Below are 18,714 nucleotides of genomic sequence, written 5' to 3'. Positions count from 1 at the left end.
CTCCAGACAGGCTTGTTCCATTCGGAAGAAATCTCCCTGCTACTCTTGGAGCGAGCTGTGCACCCCCTGGTTCTTGGACTGCCGTGGTTGCGACAGCATTCACCCGTTATTCAATGGGATAACTTTCAGCTAACCCGATGGAGTCCCTTTTGTTTTAAACATTGTTTATGCCTCCCACGTCCACTGAAAACCTTGCACCTCTGCTCCTCTCTCCTGCTGCCCGAGCCATATCGAGACTTCGCCGACGTCTTCTCCAAAGAAAAGGCTGAAATACTTCCTCAACACCGGCCTTTTGATTGCCCGATTGACTTGCTACCGGGCACCACGCCTCCCCGTGGCCGGGTGTATCCTTTGTCTTTGCCAGAGACTGCTGCCATGTCCCAGTATGTGACTGAGAACCTTGCCAAAGGCTTCATTCGTCCCTCTCGTTCACCCGCGGAGCCGGCTTCTTCTTTGTGGCCAAGAAGGACGGCTCCCTCTGTCCATGAATAGACTAACGTGGCTTGAATGCCATCACCAAGCGAGACCGCTATCCGCTTCCCCTGATTCCTGAGCTTTTGGATCGCCTTCAGGGAGCACGCATCTTCACCAAGCTAGACCTCCGAGGGGCCTATAACCTCGTCCGTATTCGCCCCGGGGATGAGTGGAAGATGGCCTTTAATACCAGGGATGGGCATTACGAGTACCTAGTAATGCCCTTTGGACTCTGCAACGCCCCCGCCGTCTTCCAGAATCTCATGAACGAGGTCCTACGCGACATGCTCCACTCTCATGTGATTGTCTATCTTGATGACGTGCTCATCTTCTCCAGAGATCTGGATACTCACCGTCACCACGTCACACAAGTTCTGCAGGCTCTCCGAGACATCATCTCTACGCCAAGCTAGAAAAATGTGTTTTCGAAGCTGAGGCCCTGCCCTTCCTGGGGTACATCATCTCCTCCACAGGCTTCTGGATGGACCCTGAGAAAGTATCTGCCATAACTAGATGGCCTCAACCCAAGGGTCTCAAGGCCCTCCAGAGATTCTTGGGCTTCGCTAACTTTTATAGACATTTTATTCCACAGTACTCGCATCGGGTCGCTCCCCTTACTGCCCTGACCCGCAAGGGAGCCGACGCCAAGAACTGGCCTGACGCTGCGGTCGCAGCCTTCACCGACTTGAAAGAGGCGTTTCTCACAGACATCTGTCTCCGTCATCCCGATCCGGCCAGACCTTTCATCGTTGAGGTCGACGCCTCCAGCATGGCCGTCGGGGCGGTCCTCAGTCAACACTCCGAGTCCGGACAACTTTTGCCATGCTTCTTACTTCTCCAGGAAGTTCTCCCCCCGCCAAGACAAATTATTCCATCGGCGACAAAGAGCTGTTGGCAATCAAACTCGCGTTTGCAAGAATGGAGACAATGGCTCGAGGGGGCCAGACACACGACCACCGTGTATACGGATCACAAAACTTAGAGTTTTTGTCCCCAGGCTCAATGGTGATTGAACCTTCGCCAAGCCCGCTGGGCCCTGTTCTTTAGCCGCTTTCATTTTGTCTTACAGTACCGGCCGGCGGCTAAGAATCTCCGAGCTGATGCTCTCTCACGGACCTCCTTATCCGAAGAAGACCAAGAACCCCCACAGTACATTCTAGATCCTAGTAAGGTTCGCCTGTCCGCCCTGACGGTCCTCTCCCAAGATAGGACCGTGGTTCCCCGACGAGACCGTTAAAGACACTATGCTGGGCTCATGACTCCCTCACTGGAGGGCACGCAGGACGTGAGAGAACCTTGGAACTCCTTAACCGCTTTTACTGGTGGTCCAACATGCGACAGGATGTTCGCATCTATGTTAGTTCCTGCCCCACCTGTGCTCATCAAAAGCCCAGTCCTGGACCCCCGTGCGGTCTCCTACAGCCTCTGCCAGTTCCCACAGAGCCTGGACCCATCTCGCTACAGACTTTATGTGGACTTGCCTTCCTCTCGCGGTCAAACAGTTATCTGGGTTACCGTCGACCACTTCTCTAAGATGGTGCACCTTGTTCCATTGACTAAGTTACCCTCTGCACCCGAACTAGCTCTCCCTCTTCGCCCAGCATATTTCAGGCTACACGGCCTCCCGCAAGACATAGTTTCCGACCGCGCGCCCCAGTTTGTCGCACGCTACTGGAGGGCTCTCTGTAAATGCTTCAAGGTGAAGCTCAGCTTTTCTACGGCTTTCCACCCGCAGCGTAAAGGACAGTCCGAAAGGATGAATCGGTCTCTGAAAACCTACCTTCGAGCCTTCACCAATGAAAAGCAAGACAACTGGTCAGAACTACTGCCCTGGGCTGAGTTGCCTATAATAATCAAGCTCATGCTGCCACCGGGCTCTCACCGTTCCAGCTAGTCTACGGGAAACAGCTGAGACCTCCGCTTCCCATCGCTACTCCCAGCGCCTCACCAGCCACCCAGTTAACGGCTCGTCAGCTACAGACCTTGTGGCAAAAAACCCAGAACAAACTGATCCGCTCAGCCTCTTCCGCCAAACAGGCGGCTGATCGCCACCGACGACCGGCTCCTACCTATCAGCCAGGAGACCGGGTTTGGCTTAGCACCAAAAAGATTCGTCTCCGCCTCCCCTCACGAAGATTTGCTCCCAGGTTCTGTGGGCCATTCCGGATCGCCGAGAGAGTGGGCTCTCGGTCTCATATCGGCTGAGTTGCCGTCCTCTCTTCGAGTCCACAATGTTTTCCACATATCCCTGCTAAAGCCCGTAGTCCTCTCCCGCTATCACCCGAAAATCTCCGGATCCTTCACCTATACCATCGATGATGATCCCACTTACCAGGCACGCGAGGTCCTGGATGTTCGCTTCTACAACCGGAGGTGGGAATATCTACTCGATGGAGGGTTTGCGGCGATGAGGACAACACCTGGAGCCCAGCTGCAACATCCTGGACAAATCCTTGTTGCAACAGTTCCACCGTGACCACCCGGAGAAACCCGGTCCTCTCAAGAGGGGCCGTTAAAGGGGGGAGTACTATTGCGGTCCTAACCGCTTCCCTTCTGTTGGGGCCCAAGCCCGCCTACCTCCACTTCAGGGATCACCGCATTCCGCCCGCTCCGGACCCCGGGGGCTTCTCTCACTCCATGTGGTGGCCGCCATTACGTGCCTGCTTCCCTTCAGTCTCGTGTGCGCGCGAGGACGTCTGTCTTGAGCGCCCAGCTCCCGGAAGCCTGGCCCCGCCCGCGCTGCTGACGTCACGCCCAAGTCCCGATATAACCAGCGCTCAAACTCTCTCTCATCGCCTTGCAACGAGGTTCACAACTCCGTAGTTGTTCTTAGTTGCGTTCCTGGTGATCTCCACTTTGCCTGCTTCTGACTTTGGTTTGCTTCTGACCCCGCTTCAGCCTGCTGCCTGCCTCTGACTCCGGTTTGCTTCTGACTTCCGCTTCAGCCTGCTGCCTGCCCCGACTCCGGTTTGCCTCTGACTCCGCTTCTGCCTGCTGCCTGCCTCGACTCCGGTTTGCCTCTGACTCCGCTTCAGCCTGCTGCCTGCCTCTGACTCCAGTTTGCTTCTGACTTCCGCCTCAGCTTGCAGCCTGCCTCCGACTCCGGTTTGCTCCTGACTCCGCTTCAGCCTACAGCCAGCCTCCCGACTCCGGTTTGCTTCTGACTCCGCTTCAGCCTGCAGCCAGCCTCTGACTCCGGCCTGCTTCCGACTCCGCTTCAGCCTTCAGCCTGCTTCAGACTCTGGTTTGCTACAGACTCTGCAGCCGCCCGCTGCCCTGCCTTCAGCCAGCCCTCGGCCCTGTGCAGCCGGTCCCCTGCCTTCCGGGTACCTTGGACTTCCTATTCCTTTCTGCTTGCTCTGGTCCGGTCTACGCCTGTCTCAGCCTCTGACTTTCTGTCTCAGTTCCAAGTTCCGAGGACCCGGGACCCTACGGGCTTCCTCCCGGGGGGGTCCCTGGTTCCTGGGTGAACTCCTCCAGCTTGTGGCTCCGCCCTCCCGGCCTACCCTGCCTCCCTGGGTAGGCTGGCCCAAGGATCCACTATCTCTCAGCAGTGTCCAACTGCAACAGGCAGTAGCCGTCATTCTGGCGAGCCACCCACTCTTCATTGATGGCCTCTTGACTTTATGATCCACAGTGTTATCCCATGCCCCTTTGAAGTCCTTCACAGTTCTGGTCTTCACTACTTCCTCCTGAAGGGCATTCCAGGCATCTACCACCCCTCTCTGTGAAGAAATACTTCCTGACATTTGGTTCTGAATTCTTCCTCCTGGAGCTTCAAATCGTGACCCCTGGTTCTGCTGATTTTTTTCCTACGGAAAAAGTTTGTCGTTGTCTTTGGATCATTAAAACCTTTCAAGTATCTGAAAGTCTGTATCATATCACCTCTGCTCCTCCTTTCCTCCAGGGTGTACATATTTAGATTCTTCAATCTCTCCTCATAAGTCATTTGATGAAGGACCTTCCACCTTTTTGGTCGCCCTTCTCTGGACCGCCTCCATTTGTCTCTGTCTCTGTGGAGATACGGTCTCCAGAAACTGAACACAATACTCCAGGTGAGGTCTCACCAAGGACCTGTACAAGGGGATAATCACTTCCCTTTTCTTACTCGATATTCCTCTCTCTATGCAGCCCAGCATTCTTCTGGCTTTTGCTATCGCCTTGTCACATTGTTTCGCAGACTTCATATCATTAGACACTATCACCCCAAGGTCTCTCTCCTGCTCCGTGCACATCAGTCTTTCTCCCCCCATCGAATACAGTTCATTCGGATTTCCACTCCCCATATGCATGACTCTGCACTTCTTGGCATTGAATCTCAGCTGCCATATCTTCGACCACTCTACCAGCTTCCTTAAATCCCGTCTCATTCTCTCCACTCCTTCCGGCATGTCCACTCTGTTGCAGATCTTATTGTCATCCGCAAAAAAAACATACCTTACCTTCTATCCCTTCCCGCAATGTCGCTCACAAAGATATTGAAAGGACCGGTCCCAAACACCGATCCCTGCGGTACACCGCTTAAAACCGCTCTCTCATCAGAGAGTGTTCCATTACCATCACACATGTCTTCTGTCCATCAACCAGTTTGCAATCCAGGCCACCACTGGATTGCATGTGACTGTCCTCTAGCACCTTCAAACAACGTGTCAGTGGTTTCCTTAGAGACAGCCCATCCTGATCATCCTTATGTAACCTGTCCTCTAGCACCTTCAAACAACATATCAGTGGGTTTCCTTAGAGACACCCCACCCTGATCATCCTCATTGACCTGTCCTCTAGCACCTTCAAACAACGTGTCAGTGGTTTCCTTAGTGTCACCCCGCCCTGATCATTCTCACGTGACCTGTCCTCTAGCACCTTCAAACAACGTGTCAATGGTTTCCTTAGAGACACCCCATCCTAAAAAAACCTACCTTCGACCACACTGACCCTGCCAACTATCGGCCTATCTCCAACCTGCCTTTTATATCCAAAATTCTTGAAAAGGTAGTTAATATGCAACTCACCCACTTCCTCGAAGACCACAATATCCTCCACCCCTCACAATATGGTTTTCATAAAGATCGTAATACCGAAAAGCTATTACTCGCAATAACAGACACTGTCCTCAAAGGCATGGACCATGGCCAATCATACTTACTTGCACTCCTAGATATTTCAGCAGCCTTCGATACGGTCAACCACCAAATCCTAATCTCCCATTTAGCAGAGATAGGTATCTCCAACACAGCCCTATCATGGTTCTCCTCATACCTCACCCATAGAGAGTATGTAGTAAAAATTGATAACTCCGAGTCTTCGCACAAGGTGTCCCCCAAGGTGTCCCCCAAGGATCCTCCCTATCCTCCACCCTCTTCAATATATATATCTATTGCCACTCTGCCATCTACTTTCTAACCTAGGCCTAAAATTCTTTCTGTACACTGACGATGTACAAATACTTATCCCCATTCGGAAGTCCCTCAAGGAATCCATGCAATTCTGGGAAACCTGCCTAGTATCCATCAACTCCCTTTTATCCAACCTGCACCTTGCACTTAATGCGTCAAAAACAGAAATCCTGATTATCTCAAATCATCCTGACCATACTCTCCATCCCACCTCTCAAAACACCACACTTACCCATACTCCTCTGCTCTCTGTAAGAGACCTAGGTGTCTCCCTAGATCAACACCTAAGTTTTAAACCCTATATTAAGTCGCTTCTGAAAGGGGGTTTCCACAAACTCCACATTCTCAAAAAACTTAAACCCCTCCTCCACACCCACGATTTCCGTACAGTTCTGCAGACAACCATTCTATCAAAACTGGACTACTGCAAATCCCTTCTCTTAGGCCTCCCTGCATCCACCATCAAACCCCTTCAAATCCTGCAGAACGCCATGGCGAGAGTTATCACCAATACCCATAAAAGGGACCACATCACTCCCATTTTAAAAGACTTGCATTGGCTTCCTATTTCTTTCCGTACTCAATACAAAACACTTACTATTCTACACAACACACTCTACAAAAAACAATCTCCCCTGGCTCGAAGAAATGCCACGCTTCCGATCCTCTAACTGCCCTACCAGAACCGCCCTTGCAGGTGCCCTTCACACCCCATCCCTCAAAACTGCACACCTCACCATCACTAGAGAAAGGGCCTTCTCCATTGCTGGCCCCACCCTGTGGAACTCCCTTCCTGCTGTTCTCCGTTTAGAACCATCCCTCAACCAGTTCAAAAAAGGAATCAAGACATGGCTTTTCAAGCTGGCCTATCCTGACAACAATCAAACCTAAACAGTGCTCCTCTATGAAATGCCCTAGCTCCATAGCCACCCACATCCCCCCTGTACTACCCTCCTACCCTAGTCCCCTTCAACTCGCCTTGTTTGTACATATGTATATACTGTTAACCCAGCTTTGAATTGCACATTGCAAGCACTTTAATTTTTTGACTTTGGTTTTAGTTACTAACTTGGTTACCTATCTTCCTCTCTTCTCTCTCCCGCCCCTCCCTCCCTTAGTCTGGTTACTCGCTCTTTGCCCCCCCCCTTCTTATAGCCAGTCCCCTATTCGCGTTCATTGTAATTTCCTTCTTCTAAGTTACTTGTAAACTGACATGATGTGTCCTACGAATGCCGGGTAATTAAAAAACTCATTAATAAATAAATAAATAAATAAAATCCTGATCATCCTCATGTGACCTGTCCTCTAGCACCTTCAAACAACATGTCAGCGGTTTCCTTAGAGACACCCCGCCCTGATCATCCTCATGTGACCTGTCCTCTAGCACCTTTAAACAACGTGTCAATGGTTTCCTTAGAGACACCCCGCCCTGATCATCCTCATGTGACCTGTCATTTAGCACCTTCAAAACAACGTGTCAGTGGTTTACTTAGAAACACCCCACTCTGATCATCCTCATGTAAACTGGTAAACCTCCATTACCTTTTTTGAACATCATGTCAATAGTTTCCTTTGCCGTTTTGGATTTTGCCTTTGGTTTCTTAGCTGCGACATTTTCTTTGTTCACATCATCTGGTCCCTCCTTAGTTTCTTTTGCAGACTCCAAGTTCTCCTGATAGTCTATCATTTTAGCTACAAATTTTGCTGCTGTAAAATTTTAAAGCAATAAAAAGAAATAAAATAGAATTTCAGAGATTAAGAACCTCATTTTAAACGGCAGGCATTTAAACATCATCTGCGATATATGTTTCAAGAGATTTCAGTAATAACATTTTTTTTCATACTCAATCCCCTAAGACTAGTTCCAAAACTTGGCCATGTTGGCATATTAAGATCAGTATTTTTATGAGATTTGTCAACATAATGTCTGTCCATGACCTGGGATTTTTACAATGCTATAAAGACAAACACTTTGTTTAGCAACTTTATTGGAAAACTATTTTTTGAAGTGGCAAGTAGTGTATTCAAATTTGATAATTATTTTGATAGTCTGTTTTTTAAGTGGAAAAAAAATTTTCTTAAAAAAAATTTATAAAAGAAAATTGGTTCTTACCTGATAATTTTCATTCCTGTAGTACCACGGATCAGTCCAGACCATGGGTTATGCCTCCCTTCCAGCAAGTGGAGACAGAGAAAAACTTGAAAGGCACCCTCATTTAACCTGGTGCGCCTCCTGCATCCCTTCAGTATATAGAGTATCAAAGCAGAATAGTACTAGCAATGAATCAAGCAAGAACAGAACTGCAAGAACGAACATATAAACATATAAAAGTAGCTTTCTTTCTTAGTATGCTGCAATAACAACCTGAATATGCACACGCGGACTTTACAGATTCCCCTGTTACCCACTCCTAGTCTTTGGGCAGCGTGTGGACTGATCCATAGTACTACAGGAACGAAAATTATCAGGTAAGAACCAATTTTCTTTTCCCTGTATATACCCGGATCAGTCCAGACCATGGGATGTACCAAAGCTTCCCTAAACCGGGTGGGACCTCGCGAGTCCCGTTCACAATACGCCACTGCCAAAATCTCCCGGCGCCTGAATGTCCGAATGGTAGTGGCGAGGAAATGTGTGGAGTGTCTTCTAAGTAGCCGCTCTGCAAATCTCCTGAGGAGATACCAACTGGCATTCAGCCCATGAAGCTGCCTGAGAGCAGATAGAATGGGCCTTCAGGCCCTCAGGAACAGGTCTGCCTTTGCAAATGTATACAGAGGAAATGGCTTCTCTCAACCATCTTGTAATCATCATTTTAGACGCCTTATGATCCTTTCTGGGGCCACTCCATAGGACAAATAAAAAATCTGAGAGTCTGAAAGAGTTTGTGATTTCCAAAAAACGTAAAAAGATCGCCGAACATCTAACCGACGAAGCTCTCGTGCGTGTTGTATATCGTTCGATAAATTAGGAAAGGCAGGAAGCTCAACTGATTGACTTAAATGAAAAGAGGATGCCACTTTAGGCAGAAAAGATGGAACAGTTCGAAGAGACACCTCCGAATCAGAGATCCTCAGAAAAGGTTCCTACAAGAGACAGCCTGTAATTCAGAAATTCTGCAAGCTGAGCATATATAGGAGCTGCCGCGACCCGCCTCGTTCATCCCTCAGAATTGCCTCTTCAGACAGATTCCATGACCAGACCCGAGGCCTGCCCACCCTCCAACGTCACCGTCTGCAACTGGGATCGCCCTTAAAGCAAGGCCCCGACCTTAGGCTTTGCGCGACCAAGGAGCCAGCCCCCTTGGTGTGCCCCTTTGTACAACCCCTGAAGCTGCACCATCTCTCTCTCTCTCTTCCCTCAGCCTCGAATAACTCTCTTTCTATTAGTAACTGCCTAAATTTTTTCCCCTTGCAAGAACGTTGCTCCCTCACTCACCGCCTAATTGCTCTTCGCCCTCCTCATCTTTCCTCCCTATCCCTCAAACCCCTCTCTTCGTTATTTCTGCCACCCCCTACCACACTTTCTCCTCTTCATTGTAATCCCTACCAACATTCCCTCCTCAGTCTTTACACCTCCCCCATCAACCAAACATGCTAGCACGCCCTATTCCTATACTCAAACATCACACTCACAAATACAGAAAACCTCTTTTAACCATTACTAGCTCTCACCCACGATCCCTTTTACCAATCATGTTATCCCCTCTCACACAGTTTCTTGGCCTCACAGCCTTCTCTCTTATACTCTTCAACTCCCAACCCTAGTTAAAAAGACTCCCATTCTTAATGACATACTGCTTGACTGCCAGTCCACATCTGTGCCATAACCGAAACTTGGCTCAAACAAGCAGAGCTAGTTCTCTTAAACCAACTCCCTACACATTTATATGGCATCATTTCGATACCAAGGCTCAAAAAAAGAGGAGGAGGTCTCCTACTAGCAGCCATGAAAGACCTTAGACTAATTTCCCAGACCGTTAACATCTCACCCAGATTTGAAATTGGTCATTTCAAATCATCACAACTACCAGTATGCCTAGTCTTCACCCCCCCAGGTCTCCTCGATAACAACGCCTCCCCCCTCATCGAATTTATAGCCAACAACATAGATATGGACATCCCAGGCATTATTCTTGGTGATTTTAACCTCCACATAGACTCCATCCCTCTATCCCCCATCTGTGAAGCCATTTTAGTCTCCATTACTGTTATGAGCGCATCCTCCGGCAGTTGTTATGGACTGAGGGCTGGGAGGCCTTTGGCTATGGTTATAGGCACAGGGGCGCGGTCGTCTCTTAAGCAGGTGGTGTGAGCCCTTGAGCCACGGCATGACCCAGGGAGGAGCCCCAAGACACCACGGGAGGTGAGCTGGTGAGAGCATGGGTAACAAGAACAGGACAAGGCTGAGGCAAGAACAGGGGTCCTAGGTCTGACCTGCACACCCCAGCATGACCAACAATGCAATGTTGATCGATGAACAGTCCTCCGACCATTCCAAGCCCTTTCGGACCTGCTGCTGGGTACGGCAATAGGAGGCAGGCCGGACAGAGGACGAGGGCAGACTGAGTCCTTAGAACACAGAAGACTTTGGATTAGGACTGGAGCAAAAACATCATAGATGATGGCTGAAGCGAAGACATCACAGATGAGGGCTGAAGCAAAGACACTGTAGATGAGGGCTGAAGCGAGACACTGTAGACGAGGGCTGAAGCAAGGGTCAAGAACTGGTTCGAGACTGTGATGCAGCGTGCCCTACACAGTCCACCCGCGGGTCTGGTCGCGGACCACGCCAGGCTCAGAGCAGGTTCAAACAGAAACTTGACATGGACAGACGCAGGGTTGCAATAGGCTCTGAAGACTGGGACAAGACTGAAGCAGGATTCAATTCTCAAGGATTAAAAACAACGGACTGAAGCAGGAAGTCTTCCAGAGGGTTGCGCTGCGGAGATGAGGATGGCCTTGTACTGTGAGGTGCCCTACACAGCCCACCCGTGGGACTGGTCACGGACCACGACAGCGGTACGCCAGGAAGATGGACATCTGGAAACCAAGGCATGGAGGCAGAGATGAAGGCGAGGACATCAGGAACATTGAGAGAGCAGAAGACCAGAACATCAGGCACCGGGAACACGAAGACATCTGACGACAGGGACAGAGGACATCAGGAACTGAAGACAACTGAAGATCTGGACGAAGAACATCTGTAACATGGAGATGACTGAAGACCTGGATGAAGGACATCTGGAACATGGAGATGAAGCTGTCAAAGCAGAAGATGACCACGGAGGACCTGGACCGGTCAGAAGACATAGACGACTGTGGAACCCGATCCGAAGGCCAGGAGTGACTGAAGAGGAATCCCTTTTATAGGGCTGAAGCAGGAAGACGTCGTCAGGTGGGACCACCATCACTTCCTGTTGGTGGCCCTTTAAATACAGTGAAGAGGTGCGCGCCAGCGCCTAAGGAAGGCTGAAGCAGAAGAAGAAACAGCACCAGGGACAGCGGTGTCCCCCTACTCGCAGACGCAAAGGAGCAGGGGAAGGCAGGCAGGCTATGGGACAGCCTCCAGGCTGCCAGATGAGGATGCAACTGATGATGTCGCGGCTCCCTGCTGCAAAGGCTGGCCGGCGGCGGCTCCAGGCCGCGAAGAGGAGCGTCGGGGAGCCGAAGTGGCAATGGCTGCGAGGAGAAGCTCCCGGCAGTTCAGCCCTGCAGTGCAGGGCCGAAGATGGGCACAGCCCCAGGCCACGGAGGACAGAGTCGGAGGCATCCTGCCACAAGAAGAGCACCGCTGGTGGCGTCTGAGGTGAGAGGCCTGCTCGCAGAGGGTAGCTCCGCGGGCAGGAATCGTAACAATTACTGCTATGGGCTTTAAGAAAATTATAACCTACCCACACACAAAGCAGGTCACTCCCTAGATTTAATCTTTATAAATTCACACATTCTCTCTGCCGATACTCCCTCCTGCACCCCTGTCCCTTGGTCTGACCACTCACTCATAAAAACCAAACTATCCATAAAGAAAATAGATATTTCTCATCCCACACACAACAATACTATCCATTTCAGAAAACCCTGCACCAAAGACGACTTAATTAATTCCCTCACTAACCCCTCTGATAAACTTGACCTATCAAATGCTGAATCTGCCCTCACCACTTGGAATAATATCACTAACAACATTGCTAACAAAATCTGCCCTTTAACCACTAAAGAACTAAACCCTTCTCACAATACCAAAAAACCTTGGTACTCATCTGAACTAAAAAAACTTAAACCCGACCTAAGAATCAACGAAAAGAAATGGCACAAAGATCCCTCTCCTACCCAACTGGCCTCATTCAAATCCTCCCTTCACATCTACAGAACTACTATCCTTAAAACCAAACAAGACTTCTACGCTCTTAAAATTCACAACTTTCAATACAATGCCAAAGCCCTCTTCTCTTATATCTCTGATCTTACTAAAACTTCCCCCCCTCCCATATATGACAAAGACTCCAAAATCAAATGTGATGACCTTGCCCACTTTTTCAATGACAAAATTTCTAAACTTATGTTAAATTTTCCACCATCCACCCCTTACACCAGTGCCCTCCCAAAAAACCCTAATGCTACCCTGGACTCCTTCGAGACCGCCTCCTCCTCCGAAATAGAATCAATCCTAAAGAAAATAAAACCTTCATCACATCCATCTGATACCATCCCCACAACGATCCCAAACATAATAGCCAAACCCCTAGCTGAAATCATCAACTGTTCCCTCACTCTTGGAAATGTCCCTGCCTCATTAAAACAAGCTATTGTCAAACCTATACTAAAGAAACCTAACCTCGACCCAGCAGAACCTGCCAACTTTCGACCAATCTCAAACCTACCCTATTTATCAAACTTATGGAAAAAGTAGTCAACCTCCAACTCTCTGATCACTTAGAAAAACACAATATTTTATTCCCCTCCCAATTTGGTTTCCGCAATTTTTTCAGCACTGAAACCCTCCTAATCTCCCTCACGGACACTCTCCTCAAAGGATTAGATAATGGCCACTCTTACATACTTGCAAAGCTAGATATATCATCTGCCATTGACACCATCAGCCACAACATTCTACTAAACTGACTCACCGGAATTGGCATTACAAGAACCGCCCTTTGCTGGTTTGAATCTTACCTGGATAATAGACACTACAAGGTCAGAATAAGTAATAGTGAATCTAAATCCATCAATTTAACCCGAGGCGTACCCCAAGGCTCTTCCTCTTTCCTCTACTCTTTTCAATTTTAATTTGCTGCCCCTATGCCAACTCCTTGCCAATCTAGGTCTCACTTCATTTACGCGGATGACGTCCAAATCCTTATCCCCATTACAGAATCTATTTCCAAATCCCTCAAGACCTGGGAAAACTGTCTCACATCGATTAACCATCTCCTCACAAATCTTAATCTCGCTCTTAATACATCCAAAACTGAACTCCTTATCATTTCACCTCACGTTAATACCATGACCCCTTCTGACATCAACTCCTTTCCCCCTTCAAAATCTATCTCTCAACATGTATGAGATCTAGGCATCATATTAGATAACCAACTGAACCTAAAAAAATTCAATAACTCTACTATGAAGGAATGCTATTACAAACTTCATGTTCTAAAAAAACTAAGACCCCTCCTCCATTTCAATGATTTCTGTACGGTCCTTCAGATCAAAATATTCTCCAAAATCGATTACTGTAACACCCTACTTCTAGGCCTCCCCACAACTACCATCAAATCACTCCAAATGTTACATAATGCTGCCGTTAGAGTCCTCACTAACACTCGCAGAAAAGATCATATCACACTTACCCTTAGAAACCTCCACTGGCTCTCAATCTCTTTCAGAATTCTCTATAAGAGTCTCACAATCATACACAAGACACTACACAACCAAAACTTTCACTGGCTAAATGACTCCCTTCACTTCCATACCTTGAATAGACCCACCAGATCTGCCTATAAAGGAACCTTACACACACCCTCGCCTAAACTTACCCATCTTATCTCTTCGAAAGAACATGCACTATCTATTGCAGGACCTTCAATCTGGAACTCTATGCCCACCAACCTTCGCCTGGAACATTGCATCCAGAAATTTTAAAAAAAAACCTACAAACCTTGCTTTTCAAACAGGCCTTTATATAATCCCCTCCCCTTTCCATTGTCCTCTCCACAGTACATTATATAATCCTCCTGTTCAAATCTTATTCATCGCTCTTTCCTTCCTGCTACTCGTCTTTTTCCTCTCCCCATTACATTTACATACTATGTTTATTTAACAACCTTGTTTTAATTTTGTTATCCCCTATTATGGATTTGAGATGTTCTTTTCCTTTTTGCATGCATTATCAATGTTATTTTACTTCCTGTTCCATGTAATTCTTTAACGTTATATTTTACCTGTTCCATGTAAACCAATGTGATGTGCAAACGAATGTCGGCATAAAAAAAGTTTCAAATAAAAATAAATAAAATATAGCCACCAAAACACTGTTTTCAAGGTAAGAATCTTCTTTTTTTTTTTTTTAAACTTCCGTGATTCAAAACTTTATATAGCTTGTTCACTCTTAATTATTTCAAGGGATAGCCTACACCCCAGAAACAGGGAAAGATTGCAGGGTTTGCACCACCTCTTTCTGCTGGAGACAGAGAAATACTGAAGAGATGCAGGAGGCGCACCAGGTTAAGTGAGGGTGCCTTTCAAGTTTTTCTCTGTCTCCACCTGCTGAAAGGGAGGCATAACCCATGGTCTGGACTGATCCAGGTACGTATAGGGAACCATATTTTTGTGTTACTGTGATATTTAAATAAGGTGGTTGGTGGTTAGTTAATGATTATAGTCAGAAAAACAAGGTAACCTGGTTAGTACCACAAACCATTTCAATATGAAACAACCTTTCTCACAGCCCTTTGCTGTATTTAAATTCTGCAGGTATGCAATGGTGTTACCAGGACTGCATTATCCTCTCCTTATAATATGGAGTCCGGTGGTAAGCCCACTCTGAATGCAAGCGCATCCCAGGCTGACTGGATTAGATTTGGATTTGGATTTTAGATGTTTCTTACAGTTCTCCTCTTTGCTACTTGAGTAAAATTCCCTATTTTTCCTGATGAAGAAAAATTTGTGTTTCATCACAAATAATTGATCATGTGGATCAGAGAACTGACTATGCAGGCAGATTATTTTTGCAAGTGCACAATGAAATCTGAGCCCTACTCAAGAGTAATAGTCATCAACATGCTCATTCTACATTTTTTCAATTGTAGGGCACTATTTAGACATTTTATATACCATCATTCCATATCAAGATCACAACAGTTTACAAAATTAACATTCATAACTTTAGAGCAAACTTAATACATATGGGGGTAGATTTTATAAATTTGCGCGAGCGCGTACTTTTGTTCGCACACCAGGCACGAACAAAAGTACGCTGGATTTTAGTAGATACGCGCGTAGCTGCACGTATCCGCTAAAATCCTGGATCGGCGCGCGCAAGGCTACCAATTCCGTATAGCCGGCGCGCGCCGAGCCGCGCAGCCTACCTCCGTTCCCTCCGAGGCCGCTCCGAAATCGGAGCGGCCTCGGAGGGAACTTTCTTTTGCCCTCCCCTCACCTTCCCCTCCTTTTCCCTACCTAACCCACCCCCCCGGCCCTGTCTAAACCCCCCCCTTACCTTTGTCGGGGGATTTACGCCTCCCGGAGGGAGACGTAAATCCCCGCGCGCCAGCGGGCCGCTAGCGCGCCAGGACGCAACCTGGGGGCGGGTCCGGAGGGCGTGGCCATGCCCCCGGACCGCCCCAGGCCGTAACCATGCCCCCGGACCCGCCCCCGAAACGCTACGTCCCGCCCCGAAAACGCCGCGCGGATCGGGCCTGCCCCCGACACGTCCCCCTCGGAAAACCCCGGGACTTACGCGAGTCCCAGGGCTCTGCGCACGCCGGTAGGCCTATGTAAAATAGGCGCACCGGCGCGCAGGGCTCTTAAAATCCGCCCCTAAGTGAACTTAATAGCAGGTAATGGACTTCTCCTCCAAGAACTTATCCAATCCTTTTTTTAAACACAGCTATACTAACTGCACTAACCACATCCTCTGGCAACAAATTCCAGAGTTTAATTGTGCGTTGAGTAAAAAGAACTTTCTCAGATTAGTTTTAAATGTGCCCCATGCTAACTTCATGGAGTGCCCCCTAGTCTTTCTACTATCCGAAAGAGTAAATAACCGATTCACATCTATCCGTTCTAGACCTCTCATGATTTTAAACATCTCTATCATATCCCCCCTCAGTCGTCTCTTCTCCAAGCTAAAAAGTCCTAACCTCTTTAGTCTTTCCTCATAGGGGAGTTGTTCCATTCCTCTAGAGCAGGGGTCAGGAACCTTTTTGGCTGAGAGAGCCATAAACGCCACATATTTTAAAATGTAATTCCATGAGAGCCATACAATATGTTTAAAACTAAATACAAGTAAATGTGTGCATTTTATGTAAGATCACACTTTTAAAGTACAATAAGTCTCTGAAAATATTACACCAGGCCTTAAGACACCAATACATCTCCTATTAGGAAAACGGACCAAGTCAGGCTGCTATAGAGTCCTACACAGAAACTACACGCCAGCAGAAAACCTCACCTGAATCACGTGCTGTCCCTCACCTAACATAGAATAAAGAGACCAAAACGCATAACAAGAAGCATGCAGACAAAAACTGAATTGGAAACTGCAACAAGCCAGAGTCTCTGTATGCAGTGTAACAAAGGAAAAAAGAAACATCACACATCCTTATAAAACAAATCAAGAAATATAAAATCATCAGCAGTAAAACTGTACTAACAAAAAGAACATATTTCGAAACAGCTGATGAGTGGAATATCCAATAATTAAAAACTCATATAAAACATTTCCAGATACCAACAAAATATTTCAAAATAGCAGACACAAAGATCCAGTAATGAAAAATAATAAGGATACAAAAATTTTTTTGCTCTGCATACCTGGGAACGTTTGATATCCAGGTGTCCTGAGATTGTTCTGAATTAGCAGGAGGTGGGGTGGTTTGCTTGGAACTTTCTCCTCTCTCAGTCACATACAGCGCTCTCTCTCACACTGGCTCTCAATGACACACCTATACACACATGCTCTCAGTCACTCACATATACAAATGTTTTTTCTCTCTCACTTATATAGGCTCTTAATTACACATTTACACACATGCTGTCTATCTTTTCACGCTTACACACACACAGGCTTTCAATCACATAAATACATGCTGTCTTTTTCTCTCACACACAGACTCTCATTCACATGCTTACAAACATGTCCTCTCTTTCTCTCATTTACACACAGGCTCTCAATCACATACTCACATGCTCCCTCACCTAAATCAGCTCTCAATCACACACATACACACATGGTCTCTCTCTCTCATTTAAACACAGGCTCTCAATCACATACTCACATGCTCCCTCACCTAAATCAGCTCTCAATCACACAGACACACATGGTCTCTCTCTCTCATTTAAACACAGGCTCTCAATCACATACTCACATGCTCCATCACCTAAACCAGCTGTCAATCAGACACAGACACACATGATCTCTCTCTTACTTATACACACAGGCTCTTAATCATACATACACATGATCTCTCTCACACACAAAGGATCTCAATCATACATACATACTCTTTCAAACAAACAGGTTTTCAATTACAAACTTACACATACAGGTTCCCAATGGTAAACTTACATTCATGCTCTCTCTCTCACAGGCAGGATCTCAATCACAGACATACTCTCTTTCACATATACAGGCTCTCAATCATTCACATACATGCAATCTCTCACTCACACACACAGGATCTCAAACACACATGCTTGCTCGCTCATTCATTCACTCTCTCTCTCCCCCCCCCCCCCCCCCCCCGGGAACTCGCGGCAGCAGCAGCCACCTCCCAACGCTAACCTCCTTCATTTTCAGCCCTCGCGGAGGCGAAGGCGGAGTCCCATCGGCCGCGGTTGAAGATTTTCATTTTCCTCCGAGCCGCGCTGCAGTCTTCTTCCCATCGGACACTAGCGTGCCTGCGCGGGTCTTCCCGCGCAGGCACCCGATGACTCCAGCGCTGGCACCCGGCTGACACCCGATGACTCCCGCGCAGGCACCCGGATGACTCCAGTCGGCGTGCTCTCTTCTCCTCCCCCCCGCGGCCCGGAAGAGGAAGTGGTGAGCATCGGGTGCCTGCGCGGAAGAAGAGACCACGCTAGTGTGGTCTCTTATTCCCGCGCAGGCACCCGATGCTCTCCACTTCCTCTTCCGGGCCGCGGGGGGGGGAGAAGAGAGCACGCCGGTGCCGCTGACTCCAGCTGTCCTGCCGCGTTCCGCCCGAGCTGACAGCATTTTAAGCCCGGGCGGCGGAGGACCGGGGAGCAGCTGGGTCAGCGGGGAACCGCGAAGTATGGCGACACTTGTCTGCGAGCCAGATGCAGCCCTCAAAAGAGCCATATCTGGCTCGCGAGCCATGGGTTCCCGACCCCTGCTCTAGAGCTTTTAAAACAGGTACACCTATAATAGGTACACCTATAATAGCTTATAGAGTTTTAATCATAAATATGTAAAGAGATAAGGTTTTCTTTTAATATATAAATAAATGCTTCTATCTATAATTATATATTATTATATATTTGAATAGCAAGGCAAAAGCAAGGTATTATTAAATATTATTCATGATCCATGAATTTTAATAGTTAAATTTTGAGCATATATCTTGACCTATATTGAAATTATGTCCTTTTTAATGAAGAATACTTTTATATA

General features: G+C 47.6%; 1 protein-coding gene across 1 annotated transcript in view; it reads right to left on the bottom strand.

The window, feature by feature from the left end:
* Positions 1–18,714, bottom strand: part of LOC115093343 (adenylate cyclase type 10-like) — a gene marked incomplete in the record, with an annotated part of 787,628 nt that overhangs the window by 313,343 nt on the left and 455,571 nt on the right. The window contains 1 exon segment of the mRNA XM_029604970.1: positions 7,410–7,574. Within this exon segment, the coding sequence (XP_029460830.1) occupies positions 7,410–7,574 (165 nt within the window).

Source organism: Rhinatrema bivittatum, chromosome 6 (assembly GCF_901001135.1).
Source record: "Rhinatrema bivittatum chromosome 6, aRhiBiv1.1, whole genome shotgun sequence".
NCBI classification, from domain to species: Eukaryota; Metazoa; Chordata; class Amphibia; order Gymnophiona; family Rhinatrematidae; genus Rhinatrema; species Rhinatrema bivittatum.
This window is presented reverse-complemented; position numbering and strand designations above follow the sequence as displayed.